The 19,785-nt window shown below is 47.8% G+C and overlaps 1 protein-coding gene across 1 annotated transcript in view; it reads left to right on the forward strand.

Moving 5' to 3' along the window:
- The window catches only part of SUGCT (succinyl-CoA:glutarate-CoA transferase), a 3,450,745-nt gene that overhangs the window by 155,292 nt on the left and 3,275,668 nt on the right, over positions 1-19,785 (forward strand). Inside the window, exons 2-3 of the mRNA XM_086964866.1 lie at positions 1,456-1,507; positions 2,570-2,643. Coding sequence (XP_086820992.1) covers positions 1,456-1,507; positions 2,570-2,643 — 126 coding nt within the window. The remainder of the gene's footprint in view (positions 1-1,455; positions 1,508-2,569; positions 2,644-19,785) is intronic.

A 19,785-nucleotide genomic window follows, 5' to 3' on the forward strand; every position in this document is an offset into this window, starting at 1 on the left:
AACCTATTATGTGGTTGATTTGTTCCAATCAGACCGCCGATAGCTGCTGATTGCAAGGTATTATGGATGATGTCTGTCCCCTTCCTCATAAAGAGGTAGGATCCTGTTTCTAATATTATCCCATACCTGTAGTTTATTACAGTGAAAAAGTGAGTGTTACATTTTTATTTGAGAGCCTGAAAGGTGTTCCAGGATCTGCTTTACACAAGGAGAATTATTGGGGAAGCTTATGACTATGATGTACATAAATATAATTATTCGCTTACAAGTATGTTACTTTTACATGTGTACTGTTTGGGATTAATTCTCTTTTCTGCTTTAGAGTAAAGTTGCTTTGTATTATCCTCTATAGTGTCCATACTGTGTGGAGTGCACAGTGTTCTATCAGGTTGAAATATCCTCCGTATGGAACAGGAAGCACAATATGAGTTTTCAACCTTGATATAGAAAGACTTGTTTTCTACAAATATTTCTATGTTGTTTTCCACGTAGGGTTTTTTCTTTCTTTTTGCAGATTGAAATATTTTTGGGTATTGGTATTCTTGGCTTTCAGTTACTGCTCTGCCAAGGTAGTTTTCAGGTTCACTATTTCTTACTTACCTGAGCTTCATATGATATTTTCAAAGTGAGATTATCGTGAAGAAAATCAAAGGGATATCTACATAAAACGTGTCACATTTCCCTGATTGCACGCTCTCACATGAAGACAGCAGGGCGTAATGAAGACCCCTGCAGCCCATGCGGCACAGGGAGGCCCACAACCCTCCGAGGTGCCCCCAGTCCATCAAGGGAGCCCCTTTCAGCCCAAGGTCAATGAATATCTGGGAGATAGAGGAGACTCAGAGTGGTTCAAATGTCCTTTTGTTATGGTCCATTGGAATTAATTAATAGTGCTTGCATGTGGTCAAAGCAGAAACTATCATCACTGCAGTCTACATCCCGCCCACGCCTACCCGATTTTCCTTCTGTGTGTCACTGGTCTATGAATTCCTAGATACCTGATCCTAGTCTTTACCACCCTTATTTATTTGCCTTGCTGGTTTGTTCCTCTTACCGTACAACGTTGTGTTGCTATATAGCTAGTGTTGCACTTCATACATCCATTACTGCATGAGACATGAGAGTATGTAGCTGTATATTGTTCACAAGCTTTTTCTGCTTTACCTTTTATTATTAACTGAATGCATTTGATAGTAAAATGTCTTGCAGAAAAATGGTCTGCTAATCTAAGTAAGCTGTTAGAAGTTAAAAGATACCGTGAAGCTCTCGGTTTCCTTAGAGGTTTGCAAAGTGTAAACTGCATCGAGGGTCTGTATGCTATTTCTGGAAATGCTTGATAAAGCTTAAGGTTAGGCTCATAATCGGGTTGCTCACCTCGAAGAATTAGGTTCCCTCCAGTGCAGAGCTAAAAACCAGTACAGTGGATTAATGTTTTATCATTTTTTTTATTTGCAGGTGCTGTGAATGTAAGGCCTCTGGAAGGTGTGAAAATTCTGGATATGACGAGGTTCGTATTGCAAGGAAGCCTGGTGGGGCAGCTACCAGAAATACTTGAGTTTGGCCAGATGATCCATGCTTATAATACTTTAAAGATCTGCTTAATTACCATTGTTGTACTAAGGGGCAGTTACTAGTTTTCAAACTCTCAAAACTTTCAGGATTAACTTTCTCTGTATAAAGCGAAGCACCTGTTCTGATGAAAATGTTTACGTTCTCTCTTATGCACTCATTGGCCATATCTATGTGCTTCAGTGTAAATCAATGAAGCATCGTGCATATTTTGAGTTTGCCAGCTTTTTTTCAATGGAATGTGATTTGTTAATATCCAATTTTACCCTAAAATCTTATAAATCTACAGGATTGCCATCTGTAATTCAAATAAGGAAAGGTCGTTTCTTGTTTCCGATTATTGCACATCCATAACGTCTTCCTGCTAGTCTCTAACGGAGGCTCACAGTGCCTCTTTTAGAAGTATGTTGGAATGGAGTATCAGCCAAAAGTCAGGCGATGCCCCAACTGCCAGCTCGTGACTCCACTACCTCACTGAGAGGTGGGGAAGCGCATGTGTTTCTGATGTAGGAGGCTCAGCTGGTTCCACAGCTGGTGACGTACGTCTCCACTCTGCGCGCGCTGGCGTCAACCGCCGCTAGAAGTGCTATGGGAAGACCTGATTTTATTAGGTTAGGGCTTTTATGTCATGTTTGCGTCTGTGACTGGAAAAAAATCCATTTTTTTTAACAAACATTCGATTTAGGGGATTGTGTTTGAAGAACAAAAAAAGATGCTGGTCGATCTATCTAGGTGAGTCGGTTGGCATTGCGCATGTTCTCTGAAAGTACTCCTGTCGTTTTGGCAAACAATTCTTTGGTGCAGGAAGAAAATTCCAAATATGCAGGTTGGAATGTGGCTGTGGCGACCAAGTCCTCCGTCGTTCCAGTCACATGGCTGCCCAACTTCGTAGTGCGACGTGAGGTTTTTAGTATGCTAAACCGACGTGCTTTACTAATGTTTTAGAGTAACATGTTGCTGAAATGTAGCACACCCTTAAAGCCATAATTCTGCATTACAGGGTTCTTGCAGGACCGTTTGCTACCATGATTTTAGCCGATCTCGGAGCAGAAGTTATTAAAGTGGAAAAGCCAGGTAAGACGAGATAATATTTTGACATGGAAAAATATTAAATATATATGTGTATCTATTCTTTGCTTGCTGTTTTAGTTAATATATGGCGAACTCGACCAGAAGGTATCAGAGCGCTTTAATGAGAACTAGTTGCATTACACACGGACACATTCATTTAGTTGGGCAGTTTTTAAGTGATTTGTACAGAATCCTAGAATTTTGAGCGTCCATGACGAGAATCGAACCTGGTTCCCCAGCTTCGAGGGCGACATCACTGCTGGGTAAATAAGGAATTCAACTACTTTTATGCTTAATGTTTTAGCACTGATCATTTTCATCACGCACGCTTGAAATTGCATTGAAAGAATACACAGGGTCTGATTCACGAAGGTGTGACCTTCAGAAAATGTTCTGACTTACTCCAGGAATTTAGGAGTAAGACTGGTGTACATTAGTAGGTCATAGTAAATCCTTGTGAATCTGGTTCACAGTTCAAAAGTTTTGCATTCGAAAGTACATATAGTTTTTAGGTTGAGCAGACCTACCCTCAATGCGTGAGCATTGAAGGTGTCTGCTTCAGACCTATTGTGGCCCGTATTTAGGAATGTGGACAGCTACCAGACGCGCGCTTTGACGATGTCAGATTTCACCTCGGGAGCGCGCGTCTGATAGCTGCGCATGCGCGGTGCAAAGCCCTTGCTCACACACAGACACAGGCAGCCCCCACCCCTCTGCATGCACGCACGCACACGCACACACACACACACACAGGCGCGCGCATGCACACGCAGGCACACGGCACACATACAGGCACACGGCACACTATCCCCCGCCTCGCATTCTCTCTCAATCACACACAGTCACGCATGCGCACACACATTCCCTCACGCACACACGCGCGCACACACTCCCCCCCTTCCCTCCCCTCCCCTCCCCCACAGGCATACACACAGGCACGCACGGACTTCGCTTCAGCCCTTGGCCCCACTCACCGACTGCGCTCTTCCGGCGGGGCTCCTCTCGCGCTCCGCTCCTCACGGCGCGGCGCGTCTCCTCATCTAAATCGGGGCTCCCTCAGGTCAGAGGAGCCCCGCAACAGGCGCCACACTCCTCCTTCTCCCCGGCCCCCTCCTGGGGACCCGGGCTACCCCGGACCGGCAGGGCGCTCCATGCGCCGGCAGCTCGCGGACCTCGGTAGGCGGGACTTCCGGCCGGCCGCGAGCGGATTGGCTGGCCGGCCAAGAGCTTCCGGGTCGCTGCGGGCAGCGCGGCGGCGCCCTATAATATGAATTTGTTTTGTATATAGTGTTATTGTAAAGCACTTTAGGCTGCATGTCTGCAATTCAGTGCTATGAATAACGTATTAATATTACCGAGTATAATAACATTTCATTTACACGCATGAAAGAAAAGTGTTTTCTACCAGAAGTTGCACTCCTGACCTAAAGATCGTAGCATATACTGGTTGTTTAGTATGAAAGGAGTGGCCCGCATCTGCAAGTAATTATTTTGTCGTGCCATATTCCAAATGCAATTTGATAATTGCTTGAGTTCTCCAAAGTAAAATATAAGTCGAAGGTCATGTGCTAAGCGCTGGTGCATGAGTAAAGTTAGACAGGGGCTGACAAGTAAATAATATCTGGTTTCAGTCTCAGCCTTTATTTTGTAACCTGCTGCTCACTGTTCTAAGGGCGCAGGCCAGGCTGAGTCGGCTTGCTCTGGGCTTCTCTCTCAAAGACTTCCCCTCCCACACACAAACTCGACTGAGAGGTGTTTCTTAGCTCCAAGCTGCTTTTCTCACATCTCACTCACCCTGACTAAAGCAGAACAAGCATTTGCAATGCAATAGGTCTCGTTGTGCCTTTCTGCCCTCTGCACCACCACATTATCACTCAGCACCACTCAGCGCAGCCACCACAGTACCACTCAGCGCAGCCACCACAGCACCACTCAGCGCAGCCACCACAGCGCCACTCAGCGCAGCCACCACAGCACCACTCAGCGCAGCCACCACATCATCACTCAGCGCAGCAACCACAGTACCACTCAGAGCAGCCACCACAGTACCACTCAGCGCAGCCACCACAGCGCCACTCAGCGCAGCCACCACAGCACCACTCAGCGCAGCCACCACAGCACCACTCAGCGCAGCCACCACATCATCACTCAGCGCAGCCACCACAGCATCACTCAGCGCAGCCACCACAGCACCACTCAGCGCAGCCACCACAGCATCACTGATTCAAATATGTTCTCTCAATGTTTCAAGCTTTATTACAAATGTCACAAAAAGATGTTAATATTTCACTTCTCTTCTTGGATTTTCGTCACAATAAAATACACTGAACATAATCTTAAAAGTTATTTACAAATGTTTAAGCTATTGCCATTATAAATTACAATCACTTTTATTTAAGTATTAATTATTTCAAAAAAATAAAAGCCATTGTTATTTGTAATATCAATACATCCAAGTCACGTAAATACAAATCATGTTGCATACAAATGCTATAGGTGTCACATTTGCGAATGTTATAACTATTGGCATTGTAAATGACAAAGCTATTAATTTAGCTATTTTTAAAAACACATAAATAAAAAAAATTGTCATTTACAACACCAATAGCTCAAACTTTCCTAATGCGAGACCTATTGCATTGCAAATGCTTGTTTTACTTGAGGTGCTATTTAGTTTGCTGTGTACCAGACAGCACAGCTGTCTGGTTTGCTAAAGACACCTTGGTGACATTCAGAAAGGTGACCTAGGAATGCATTCTGCCCGTTGCTTACCATTTATTTGTGGTTTGCAGCTCACATTTTCTGACTTTCTATTTGCTGGCTTTATTTGTTTTAGACAGTCCAGCTCTTGTTTGCCCCTCCCATTGACCAAACCGTGTTTCCTGTTTTCTTCCATTTACTCGCTTTCCGTAAACAGACCTTCAAATCTTGTTTTTATTTTGTCACATTTGCTGTGCATTCAACGGCTGAGTCTTCCAGGGAGCTTGGGGCCAGATGTAGGAGACCAAATACCGGTTGGTAACGGCCGATTTCGGCCGTTACCGAGCACAGTAAACAGTGCCATAGGCCCCTAAGGATTTGTTATTTTCTATGTAATACTATTGCATGGTAAATAACGAATTCCTGTGTACCTGCACATCTGTGCATGTACACCAGTGCCATGTGGCACACAGACATGCCCTAAGGGCATGTATGTGTGTCACATGGCACACAAGCCAGAAATAGGGGTGCAACAGGGAGTCAAAGTGACACCCTGTCCCCCTTGGCAATTCGGTATTTTTACCGATTCGGTAATTACCAAATAGGTATTTGCCATTGATTCCTATGGGCTTCAAGGCCCATAGGAATCAATGGCAAATACCGATTCGGTAATTTCCGAATCGGTAAATACCGAATCTTACAGATTCGGTATTTGTTACCGAATAATTACCTACATCAGATTTACCGATTCATGAATACCGAATCGGTAAAATTCGGTATTTATGAATCGGTAAATCTGATTTACCTACATCTAGCACTTGGTGTTTATTTTTCTTTCTCTGACTTCAAAGTGAGAGGATTTATTTGCCAATCATGCTGGCTACTGGGTCTGCTTAAGGAAGGCTATTCATGTTATTTTTTTACTAGCACACAACACATTTAAAATGTTTGTAAATGAACTGTGCTGATGATCAAATCAATACATTGGGTGATGAAATTTCCAAACATTATCGTTTGTACTCTGTATACTTTTATCAGTGAAACTGTATGAGTGCAAATGTAATGTTCATTTCAATTGAAGATGTGTTGTCTGTAATGGCAGTACGCTACAATACCATGCATACTCCTGGTAACTCCACCCCACTCTGCTCTGCACCAATCCACACAACTGCACTCTAATCTGCACCACTCAACACTACACCAATCCACTCCACACTGCGTGTATGCACTCTTCACTGCACCACTCTACTCTACGCCTCTCTATTCTACGCCACTCCATTCTACTATATGCCAATACTCTACTATGCACTCTATTACAATACACTCTTCTGTCAACACCCCCACTGTACGCCATTGCACTTCTGCCCAAAGTATAAATCTATATGGCAGTGTTGGCTTGTCCAACTTTGCAGAAATTTGGGGTTTATATACCATAATGAGACCCTCAGAATACTGAAGTGTAACACTTCTACCCCTATTGTATTCTCTGTTTTGCGCTTCATTGATGCTATGTGGCGCAGGCGAAGATCTTTTTTATAAAATGTTTATAAGATGTTTGCCTCCTAGATAATGACCCAGAACTGTAAACCTGTGCCCTTTTAACGATTTTATATTTTTTTACTTTTTTAACATTTTCGTATATTGAATGATAACTGGATTGTGTCCCTATTCTTAAGAACTTGTAAACACTAATAATGATATTGATTGTATGTATGTATCTTTTATGGTCTATGACCGAAATAAAGATTATTTGACTGACTGACTTTACTCTATGCCAGCTCACTCCACACTACTTTACTCAAAACCAATGCATCCTATGCCACTGCACCTACGCCAACTACTTTGCACCACTGCACTTTATGCCACTATACTCTTCAACATTCTACTCTATGCCAGTTCACGCTGTGCCACTCTGCACTATTGCACTCTACGTCACTGCGATCTACACTACTCTATTCTACTCTGCACCACTGTACTCTGTGTCACTGCTCTCTACACCACTCTACTCTGCATTACTCTGTGCCTCTGCGCTCTGTGCCCCTGCACTCTATGACCCTGCAGTCTACTCTGCACCACTCCACTTTATGCCACTTTAAATCACTTTACTCTGCACCACTCCACTCTGTGCCACTGCACTTTATACCACTCTACTCTACACCACTCTATACCTCTGCACTCTACCCTGCAGTACTCCACTGTGCCCTGCACCACTCCAGTCTATGCCACTTCACTCTACGCCACATTGCTCCACCCTGCTCTACTCTGCACCACTCTACCACTACAATCTACTCTGCACCACTCTACTCTACTTCACTGCACTCTACACAATTTTACTCAAAACAAATACACTTTGCGCCAATCTACTCTGCACCACTATACTTGACACCGCTTCACTCTAGGCCACTTTACTATACTCCACTCAACAACACTGTGTTGTATTTGTATAGCGCGAACAGTCACCCGTAAGTATCCCGGCGCTTGTACTCCTACCACAAGGGAACCCCTCCTGGCTTTTCCTTGTGAGGTGTCCACTCCTGGGCATCCCATGGTGAAACCAGGCATCCCTTGTGTATCGGGGGCCGTTGTGGAGACTAAGCAAGCTATTGCCCAGAGTTGCAGCGTGGGGCCCATGCTTAGATTCAGCACTGAGGCGAGAATATCTAGTCAGAGGAATTTAAGCCCGATCCCGCCGAGGCGGGAATCGAACCCTGGTCCCTGGCCAGCACTCTGCATCAAGGTCTGCCGCTCTAACCATTGAGCCACACTTCTCCACCTACACTACACTCCATGATACTCCACTCTATGAAGCTGTACTCTTTTAAACTCTGCTCCACTGACACTCCACTCAACAGCACTCTACGCCACTCTGCCATTCTACAATACTATTCCACTCTAGGACGCTCTGCGCAACTCCCTCTATACCACTCCATGCCACTTTACTCCACTCTGTTCTATGAAACACTACTCCATTCTATTCCACTCTATGCCACTCATGTCTATGAGACTCAGCTCTACAACACTCTACTCCACTCTTTGTCACTACACTCTAGGACAGTCTACTCTGCTGTACGCCACTCTACTCTGCAACACTATACTCCACTATACACCACACCCTCTACACCACTCCACTTTGCCCTACACCCCACTCTGACACTCTGTGTGACTCCACTGAACTCTGACATTGTACTCCTCTGTATGCCACTCAACTCCAAGACAATCTACTCCCTTCATAACACGTCACAACACTGTGCACTTCTTTATTACACACCACTTCACTCCTCTCCCGCCACTCAATTCTACTGTGCGCAACTCCACGCCTACCTTCGCCACCTCATAACACTCCACTCTACTCCACTTTACGACACATCACACCACTTGCCTTTACCCCACTAACTTTTAGCCATGCTGAAAAGCAGCCATTCTGGTGTACAACATTGCTAAAGCAATGGCAAAGCCAATAGCTGTTGCATAGGTGAGACCTATTGACTTTGCAAATGCTCTGAAAATTTCTAACATCTAAACTCACATCTTTCTATAGGCTCTAAACCACGAAGCAAATACAATAAAGCTATTTAACCTATGGTTCTTGTAATTAACAGCCGACTTTGTAGGTCGAAGCTTACCAGACAGCACAGTTTGTTTGCTAATGACTTTTTGTGGGAATTATGAAACCTTCCCTGAGAATGCATTCTGCCCATTCCTTACCATTGGCTCTGTGGTTTGTAACTCACAGTTTCCCATACCCTGTTTACTCCATTCTTCCAATAACTTACTTTCTGTAAACAGGCCTTTAAATCTTGTTCCCATCTTGTCACATTTGTTGTGCATTCAAAGACATAGGTCAAGTGTCAGAGGGAGCTTGGGGTTTATGTTTCTTTTTCTGACTTCAGAGTAAGAGAATTTATGTGACAATCTTGCTGTGAAAAAAATGGCTTTTTTTTAGCGCACAACAAAATGTAAATGTCTGTAAATGAACTGTGCTGATATTGCAAAATATATTAGGAAAGTACAAATGAATCACTTTTTTTTGTAATTCTGAAGCGTGCTGAATAAGATTACAACACACCAATACACTAGTTGATGCCATTTCCACACATTGCCCTTTGTGCACAGTAAAATTAATTGTATGCCTGTGCAAATGTAATGGTAATTTCAGTTGAAAATGTGTTGTTCCTAATGGCAGTGCAATACCCCACCATGCATACTCCACACTACACCACTCCACTCTACAACACTCCACTCTACAACACTATACTCCCCCTCTGCCCCTCAACTCTGCATCACTCCATTCTATGACACTCCGCTCCACTCTACAATAAGCCACTCCACTCTACAACCCTCAATGTCTCTCTGCTTCACTGTACTGTTCAACATGTCTCTCCAATCCACGCCCCTCCATTCTGTGTCCCTCAGCTCCAAGACACTTGTTAGATTTGGGGGTCTCTAGTTGTCACAGGTAGGTACTTGTGACAAATAGGAATCCTTGCCTCTAGTCAGGATAAGGGGATTACACTCCTAAAATAACCCCTGCTCACCCCCTTGGTAGCTTGGCATGAACAGACAGGCATATCTCAGAGGCGGTGTTAAGCATTTGTGACCACATACAGTAACCCAGTGACAACACTACAGATGGACACCACACAAGGTTTTATATAAAAATAATTACACTTTATATAGAGTTACCACAAGACCATAAATGATAAAAATACACAATACTGTTACTTTAAGATGGTAGATTTTAGCTTAGTTCAGTTGAGTTCTTAGATGCAACACTTTGCGTCAATGTACCTTAGGTTGCATTGCGCTTCCATGACAAGCAATGTCGCAGTGAGGGAAATGCGACAAAGTTCAGGTGCAAAGAAATAAAGACGTGAAGATCTTCCAGATGCGGCACATTTCTTTGGGATGCAAGAAGTTCTCGGTTCGATGCGTGGACTGCAGCGGTGACACCCTTGTTCCAGGATGCGACGACAGCAGATCCACTTGCGACACTCTTCTCCCACAATGTATGAAGCTTCCGCACGATGCGACAACTACAGCGGCGACATCCACGATACGGCGCCAGCAGCTCCGACAGCGGCATTTCTTCGATGCGGTGCAGTGTGACAGTTCCAGCGGTGACACCCTCCCTTGGAGTTGCGACGGCAGGCACAGCGACGGCGACACACTCCGACCTTGTTGCGAGATTCTTCTCTTGATGCGGTGCAATGCGACAGCTACATCGCCAATACCCTACTTCGGAGTTGCAACGGCAGCAGCAGCGACCGTTACATGCTTCCTCTTTGTTGCGGCACGCTTCTCTCCGATGCGGTGCAGTGCGACAGTTCCAGCGGCGACACCCTCCTTTGGAGTTGTGATGGCAGGCACAGCGACGGCGACACGCTTCTTCTTGATGCGTCGCACTCCCAGCTCCTTGCGACACACAGTTCCTCAGAAGGCCCAAAAACAGCAGCAGGCACTTCCAAAGAACTCTGGGAAGCTGGGGGGTGAAGTCTGTTGTCCCTGAGATGTAAAATGTTTTTTTTTACGTGAATTCCCAAATACCTCAGCGATTCAGTGGTCCACACAAGGGGGAAGGTGCACTCCCATTGTGAAGTGGAAGGGGTAAGTGGGAAGGCCACAGATTTGTGCCAGTTAATGTGAAGGCCAGAGTATTCTCCAAAACGGGTTATTTGCAACAACAGGGGTTCCATATTGGTCTGCGGTGTACGGACATACAAGATCGTGTCGTCAGCGTATAAGGAAAGGAGGAGCGGCCCTGTGCTAAACTGGAGCTCTCTATGGAGATGTTTCTCTTGACAATGACGAACCAGAGGGTCCATCGCCAGAATGAACAAAAGAGGGGACAGCGGGCAACCCTGATGAGTGCCACGTGAGAGTGTGAAGGATTCAGAGATGGTGCTGTTTAAACGCAGCCGGGCCGTAGGAGCAGTATACAATAATTCAACTGTAGCCACGAACATGGTGGGTATACCCATCCGTCTCATGACCGATAGAAAAAAGGGCCATTCCAGCGTGTCGAATGCTTTCTCTGCGTCCAGAAACACTGCTGCGGCTGGGGTCGAGGGATCAATCCTGTGTAGGACGGAGAACAATGTCCTCAGATTGAAGGAGGTGGACCTGTGTGGGACGAACCCGGACTGGGCCGGTGATATAATAGATTCCATTAATAATGATAGGCGGATCGCAAGTACTTTAGCCAAAATGTTGTAGTCTATATTTAACAATGAAAGGGTTCTGTATGATCCTCACAGGGATGGGTCGCGTCCGGGCTTGGGGAGAAGAACAATAACCGCTTCCCTCCGTGTGGGCGGTAAAACGCCGGACTCCAATGCCTCAGCGTAGACCTCTACTAGCCGTGGGACGAGTTCCTCTTTGTATTCCTTATAAAAATCTGCCGATAAACCGTCGAGGCCCGGCGCCGAGGAGCCCTTTAACGTATCAATGGCTTCAATGATAGAGTCCGGAGTGATGGGCATAGCAAGGAACTCCTGCATCCATTTTTCAAAATACACCATTGCGATTTCATTCAGGTAAGGGCCAGGGTCACACCTGTCTCCGGAAAGTGTGGAAGTGTAAAGAGTCTTGTAATACGACAAGAAGGAATTGCAGATGTCTGGCGTGGAGTGGTGCCGTGCGCCCTGATCGTCAACAATATCAGTGATGTATGACGCCTGACGGTGGGGGCGGAGTAGTTGAGCTAACAATTTGCCAGGCCTATCACCCTCACCATATTGACGAGCCGTTCAGTGCTTGTTCAGATATTTTAACTCCCTGTCTGCATTGTTCCTAAATTCCAAAAGTAAGTCTAGGCGTTTAGCCTCTTTCCTATCTGACGGGGCAATAAGTATGTCTTTCTCCATCCTGGAGATGTCCCTCTCAATACGGGTCAGGATGGAACGAATCTCGCGCAGTGCCCCCACATGTTTATCGATACACACCCCGCGAATGGTGGCCTTAAATCCCTCCCACAACACGCCCCACTTTTCCACGGAACCCGTGTTGTTGTTGAAATAGTCATCAATAGCGCTGCGGATCTCTTCGTTATAGACCGGGTCAGCCAAGGCCCTTCCAGGGAATCTCCACTGTCTTTCATACCCACCCAGTCTGGGGATCTGCAGAGTCAGAACAATGGGGGAGTGGTCAGACAACGTACGCGGGAGTGTGGAGAGGTTATCCACCCAACCGGCCACACCCGGGGAGAGGAGCCAGTAATCTATCCTTGTACTAATTTTATGAAACCCTGAATGATGTGTAAAATCAGGCGAGTGTGAGTGCAGTCGCGCCTCTATATCCACTAGTGAAAAGTGAGTGCAAATGTCAGCAAGCGCCGATCGAGACCGGGGCTTGCAATCTGGGGAAGGGGAGGTACTATCCCTAGCGGGGTTCATCAACAAATTAAAGTCACCGCCCAATATTAGCAGGTCTTTGTCTGAATGAAGTAGTGTCACTTGAAGGTCTTGGAAAAAAGCAGGAGAGTCAACGTTGGGACCGTAAACTCCCACTAATGCAATTTTGTAGCCCAGCAACACACCGCTTACCATCACATATCTACCTTCCCTATCTGTGGTACTGCTAACTAATACAAACGGGACACGTCTGTGAACTAGAATCGCAACCCCTCTTGCATACCTGCTAAAGTTCGAAAAAACTCTGTGGGCACCCCATCCCCTGGCAATGGAAGAAGAGTCTGAAGGCGCCAGGTGCGTTTCTTGAAGAAAAAGAGCATCTACCTCGTGTCGGGCTGCATAATTCAGGACCTGTTTGCGCTTTCTTTTGGTGTTCAAACCGCGGACATTCCAGGACATAAGCTTCAGTCTGGCCGGCCCAGACTGCAGTTCTATCCTGGCCATAAGTCAGGCCAGAGCATGAAGGTGAACATGTGTGCGACTGGTATTCCACTCTCATCAGCATTACAGATTCTCACAAATAGGGATGAACATAGAAACAAAAAATAACCCCCCCACACCCCCAGCCTCCTCACACCCCAAAAGAGGCAGTCCCTGTGCAATCGGACACTGTGAATGCAATATATCCAAAACAATAGCCATGTAGTGAAGCGTTTGAACAAACCAAAAAACTTAACCCCAAGTAAGGAAAACATGGAGGCATTCGCCATAGGAGGTAGCAACGCCACGCTTAGCGGGCATCCCAATTAGAAGCGGCATCTGAAGTGTTACTAATTATGTGAAATTATGTAGAATCCACATCAGGTAGTCCAAACAGTGAACATTAGCTATGAACCATGAATGTCAAAAGTTTAACCCTGACCGGTTTCAGTAAAGATGTCAGCACTGGCCTGCGAGTCCTCACGATGCGGAGAGTGTGGCACGGAGTTGGACGCCCGTGGGGAGCCCTGTTATTTATAGTTTTGGCAGAAGTCTTGGGCCTCAGTGGGGGAATCAAAGATGCGGAATCTGCCATCAATATCGACCTTTAGCCTAGCTGGATATAGCATTCCGTACTTCAACCCCAGGTTACGTAGATTTGCTTTAACTCCAGCGTATTTGCGACGCGCCTCCTGAACCATCAAAGTAAAATCCGGGAAGAAGGACAGAGTGCTGCCCTGCCATCTCACCTCTCCCGCATCTCGCGCCGCACGCAGCGCGGCATCTCGGTCGCGAAAGTTCATGATTCTGGCGATAATGGTACGAGGGGCCTGTCCCGGGTGAGGTCTAGGGCCCAATGACCTATGGGCTCTCTCGACCACAAAGTCATTCGTGAACGTGTCTCTGCCGAACAGCTCAATGAGGAGTTTCTCAACAAAGGTGTCGAAGCGCCCTGTGGCCGTCGTCTCCGCCACACCAATAATGCGTATATTATTTAGTCGGCTACGAGCCTCCAAATCTTCGTTCTTGATCGCCACCTCTTTCAGTATTTTTTCAACTCGTTCTAGCCTCTTGAGTGATTTTGTGGTATTATCTTCTAAATCTGATATCCTGGATTCCGCCACATCCAGGCGTCGGTCATGGGCCTGCACCTTGGAACCCATATCTGCGATTTTCTGTTAGAGGCTGTCAAAGCGGGTATCCAGAGCCTTGAAACCCGCTCACATTTCGCCCAACATGGCGGCCACCATGGACGTGGCATCTCCTGTAGCCGCGGTCGTGGTCGTCCCAGTCGACGAACCAGGCGGAGCGTCGGCCGCAAGTAGGGGAGTCTTGTCAAAGCTCAGTTTCCTCTGGTTCGGGTCTCTCTTCCCCATGGCCAGTTCGATGGCGAATATACTGCGCACAGAAACAATGAGTGGTACCAAGCCGGGAGGCAGCGCGAGGTGCAGGAGTCACAGTACCAGTTGTAAGGGCGACGATGCATAGGAAGATTCACGAAAATTGCGTCACTCCGATTGGATGGTCTCCGTGTAGGACAGACCGTGCCAGGTAAACCGTTACCAGGGACCCGGGGGCTATCTGCAGCGAAGCTCAGGCCAGTGTGTCACATCCACCTGCTCCTCTACGATGTCACTAAGGGGCAGTGGATGACGTCGATGCTTCCCCCACTGTATGCAATTGGGGTAGGTTCCTGCCAACAGGAGCCAGAAGTGCGTGGCCAGTGGGGGGAGTATGTGGTATCTGGTGTGTCTCATTCAGGCGGGCCGCAGCAATCAGCCGGATGCACCCCCCGGAGCCCCCACCACCACAGCCCGCCACCCCGGCAGCAACCAAGCAAGCACTCCTGCCCACCGCGCGGCGACCGCCGCCAGCCCGCATATCGAGGCCCCGGTCCCCACGCACGTCTAGGGCCGAAGGCCCCGACCCTGCACCCCCACCCAGGAGCCAGCAGAAGACCGGCGACCGGCACGAGAGCCCGTCGGCAGCTCGCTAAGGGGCAGGGGTCTCGGCAGGGAAGCCCGGCGCAGCACTCACAGGCTAATCCCGCGCAGTTAGGGAAGATGTCTCTGAGGCCCTGGAGGCCTCTAGACCCCTCCACCGTACACACCACAATAATCAACCCCCAGGCCCCCGGGTCCGTCCAGCTGTGAGGGGCGTCGTTACATCACGGATCCGCTTGTGATGTGGGCGCAGGAGCGGCCCGGTCATTTCTCAAACGCCGTCTTTGGGTGCCCTCATGGCGGAGCTTCACGCCGAGGCAGCCCTTTCGGTCGCCTCCGTGGCCACGCCCCCCTGTTGTCCCTGAGATTTCAGCAGGAGGCAAGCTCTTTTCCAAGCCCTTGGAGATCCTTATCAAGTTGAAAGCAAAGTACACAAAGCTCCTTTCTCCTTCCTTTGGCAGTAAGGCAACCACTGCAGGCCAATCCCCTAAGCAGTGGTGAACTTATAAGTCACACCTGCCACAGGGACTTCATATACTTGGAGATGAAGTTGGTTCACCGGTCAGACACCACCTCGCGAGGGAATCCTACTCGTGAGAAAATTCCCATCAGTGCTCGGCCCACCATGGGGGCCGTCACTGTCCTCAGAGGTATGGCTTTCGGGTACCGGGTGGCATGGTCCACCAAGACCAGGATGAACCTGTTGCCCATGGCTGTCTTGGGGTCCACTGGTCCCACAATGTCAATCCCCACCCTCTCAAAGGGGGTACTGACCACAGGAAATGGCTGGAGGGGAGCCTTGTGCTTCCTCCCACTCTTTCCACTTGCCTGGCAAGTCTAACAAGTCCTGCAATGAGTATCTGAACTCTTGAGCATTTGGGGCCAATGAAAGTGGGTAACATGCCTTTCAAAGGTCTTGTTCTGCCCCAAATGTCCTGCTAACAGCACATCATGAGCCATCCCCAGTAGGAATGCTCTGAACTTCTGGGGTACCACCAGCACACAGGCTGACCCAGGCTCAGCAACCTTAGGCTCACTGTACTGGAGATCATTCTCCCAGTAAATCAAGTGTGATCTTGACTGATCACCTGCTGCCTGGCTTGTAGCCTGTTGCCTCAAGCCCACGAGAGAAGGGCACTCCCTCTGCTCCTTGCAGAATTCTTCCCTGGAGGGGCCTCCTTCTTGCTGCCAATGGGTCAGCTCAGGCAGGTCCCCCAGTTCAGCTACTTGCTCCCTGGTAGGCTCCAGGGCATCCCCCTCAGGGTCTACCTCCTCCTGGGCAGTGGGAACTTTTGGGGCTGGTTTCCCGCGCCCGCCACTTCTCTCTAAGGCAGGTTCCTGGGCCTCCCTCTCAGGCTCCAGGTCCTCTTGAGAACCCCTACTGGCTGACATTGACCAGGTGGTCACGCACGTCCAGTCAGGGAGTCAAACCATTTTCAAGTGATTTGTTCTCTCCACCTTTTCCCAAGGGGAGCTTTCCAAATCGTTCCCAAACAAACAGTCAACAGGCATGGCAGGCCTCACAGCTACCTGAAGAGACCCCCCCCCTCTCAAAGTGAACCTGAGCCATTGGACAATGACTCTCTGTGTTGTCGGCGGCAACAACTCGGCAAAATGCATGCGGGATAATCTGCTCTTGAGACACCAGGTGACACCGGACAGCTGTCACACTGGCTCCGGTAGCTCTAAGAGCCTCCACCTTTTGGCCATTGATGGTCACTCGCTGCCCATATTTCTTAGTGTTCCTGGGCAGCTGAGCTTCTGAGACCATTCCACAGTCTCCTAAAGAGACAAGGATCATCTGTTCGGGACCCCACCCACCTTGGACATCAATCTCCTCCCCTAAGGCTACACTAGCCATCTGCCGGGGCGGAGCACCAGTGGGTGCTGGTTTACCAAACAGGCGGCACCTGGGGTCACTCGCCTTGTGACCCAGGTCGCCACACTTGTAACACTTCAGGGGCCCCTGGGAAACAGGACTACCTGTCAGGCCCCTTGCTTCTTCTCAGGTGGAGGCTGGGAACTTTTCTCTTGGTTCCCTTGGGGATTACTTTGGGGCTCTTTGCGGAAATCCTTCTGTTTACCCTTGTCCCCCCCCACTCTTCTGCTGGGGACCCTGCCCACCTTTGGCTGAGTCTCCCACATGGCCCTTGTGGACCCGGGTGCTCACCCAGCGGTCCGCCTCCTCAGCAAGCTTGCTAGGGTTAGTCAGCTTGCTATCTATCAGATGCTGGCGCAGCTCTGGAAAACAATTATCAGACAAGTGCACCCATGCAATCAAATCAAAAAGACCTTGAAAATCATTAACCTTGCTCCCCTTTACCCAACCATTCAATGCTCTGCAAAAGAAAGTGACATATTCAATCCAAGTACAGTTTTCCAACTTTTTGCATTTCCTACACCTATGCCTATAGAGCGCAGGTGTCAAACCATATCTAGACATCAATGCATCTTTCATGTGGCTGTATGAATTGTGGACTTCAGAAGGCAAGTCTAACAATGTGTCCTGCCCCCACTAAGGAATCTTCCCCACAGCCCCGCTCCCCAATCTCTCTCAGGGACCCGGTGGGAAGACATGGCTACCTCATAGGCTCTGAACCACTGACCAATATCATCATTTTTGTAAAACTCTTTCACCACATACTTGGGAATATACGCTCTACTTTCTGTATGTACTGATGGTATGCTGCCACCAGAGGGAGTAATTTATAATCTTTTGGTTTTAAACTCCAACTCTCTCAAAACCGTTTCATGCTCAAACTGCATTTTCTTTTCCTCTATGTCTAACCTTCTCTTTTCTAATTCCAGTTGCCTATTCACCTTGAACTTAGTCATCTCCATTTCATGCCTCCTTGATCTCTCTCTGTCTTTCAACTCCTCTGGAGACAGACTTTTGTTAGAACCAATGCTACTTGCAGGAGAAGGTACTTTCCTTCCTCTTGAGCCCAATGGCTCTTCCTGTTGTACTTCTGCATGGTCATCCCCCTCCTCAATTTCAGGGTTTTCCTTGCTTCTACCCAGGCCCTCAGCGCCTTGTAGAATACTTCTTTCTTGGTGCACCCAACAGTGGAAACCTTCAATTTCTTGCAAAAATACTTCAGCTGCTTTACTTTGTAGCTTTCTAGCCTTTCTTCTTCCCATTCACACTCAATGGAGGCTATGGATTCTGTATCTCCCATGACAACTGAATCAGGCATCTTTCAAAAATAGAATAAAAACTCAAAAAAGAGATCTACCAAAAAGTATGTGGTTGCGTTATGCTCTGCACTCACTAAGTAGTGTTCACCAGTCACTGTACATGAGTCACAAATGCAAATCCAAAATCCCTTCCGCTGACCACCAATGTTAGATTTGGGGGTCTCTAGTTGGCACAGGTAGGTACTTGTGACAAATAGAGACCCTTGCCTCTGGTAAGGATAAAGGGATTACACTCTTAAAATAACCCCTGCTCACCCCCTTGGTAGCTTGGCACGAGCAAACAGGCTTATCTCAGAGGCGGTGTGTTAAGCATTTGTGACCACATACAGTAACCCAGTGACAACACACAAGGTTTTATATAAAAAATAAGTAAACTTTATATAGAGTTACCACAAGACCATAAACTACAAAAATACACAATACTGTTACTTTAAGATGGTAGATTTTAGCTTAGTTCAGTTCAGTTCTTAGATGCAACACTTTGCATCAATGTACCTTAGGTTACATTGCGCTTCCACGACAAGCAATGTTGCAGCGAGGGAAATGCGGCAAAGTTCAGGTGCAAAGAAATAATGATGTGAAGATCTTCCAAATGCGGCACGCTTCTCGGGGATGCGAGAAGTTCTCGTTTCGATGCCTAGACTGCAGCGGCGACACCCTTGTTCCGCGATGCGACGGTAGCAGATCCACTTGCGACACTCTTCTCCCAAGATGCCTGAAGCTTCCGCACGATGCGACAACTACAGCGGTGACATCCACGACAGCAACAGCTCCGACGGTGGCGCGCTTCTCAGGGATGCGAGGTGCTTTTCTTCAATGCAGTGCAGTGTGACAGTTCAAGCGGCGACACCCTCCCTTGGAGTTGCAACGGTAGGCACAGCGACGGCGACACGCTCCAACCTTGTTGCAAGAATCTTCTCTTGATGCGGTGCAATGCGACAGCTAAAGCGGCGACACCCACCTTCGGAGTTGCAATGGCAGCAGCAGCAATGGCGACATGCTTCCTCTTTGTTGCGGCACGCTTCTCTCCGATGCAGTGCAGTGCGACAGTTGCCAGCGGCGACACCCTCCTTCGGAGTTGCGACGGCAGGCACAGCGACACACTTCTTCTTGATGCATTGCGCTTCCAGCTCCTTGCGACACGCAGTTCCTCAGAAGGCTCAAAAACAGCAGCAGGCACTTTCAAAGAACTCTGGGGAGCTGGGGGGTAAAGTTTGTTGTCCCTGAGGCTTCAGCAGGAAGCAAGCTCTTTTCCAAGCCCTTGGAGATCCTTCACAAGTTGAAAGCAAAGTACACAAAGTTCCTTTCTCCTTCCTTTGGCAGGAAGGCAACCAATGCAGGCCAATCCCCCAAGCAGCACTTCAGCTTGGGAATAGTCTCTCCTCGGTTTCTTCAGGTTCCTCTCCTCAATAAAGGTTTCTTCTTGTAGTCCAAAGTGGTCTAATTTTATGGGATCAGGGTCCCAATATTTATAA

Source organism: Lissotriton vulgaris, chromosome 4_1, assembly GCF_964263255.1.
Source record: "Lissotriton vulgaris chromosome 4_1, aLisVul1.2, whole genome shotgun sequence".
NCBI lineage: Eukaryota > Metazoa > Chordata > Amphibia > Caudata > Salamandridae > Lissotriton > Lissotriton vulgaris.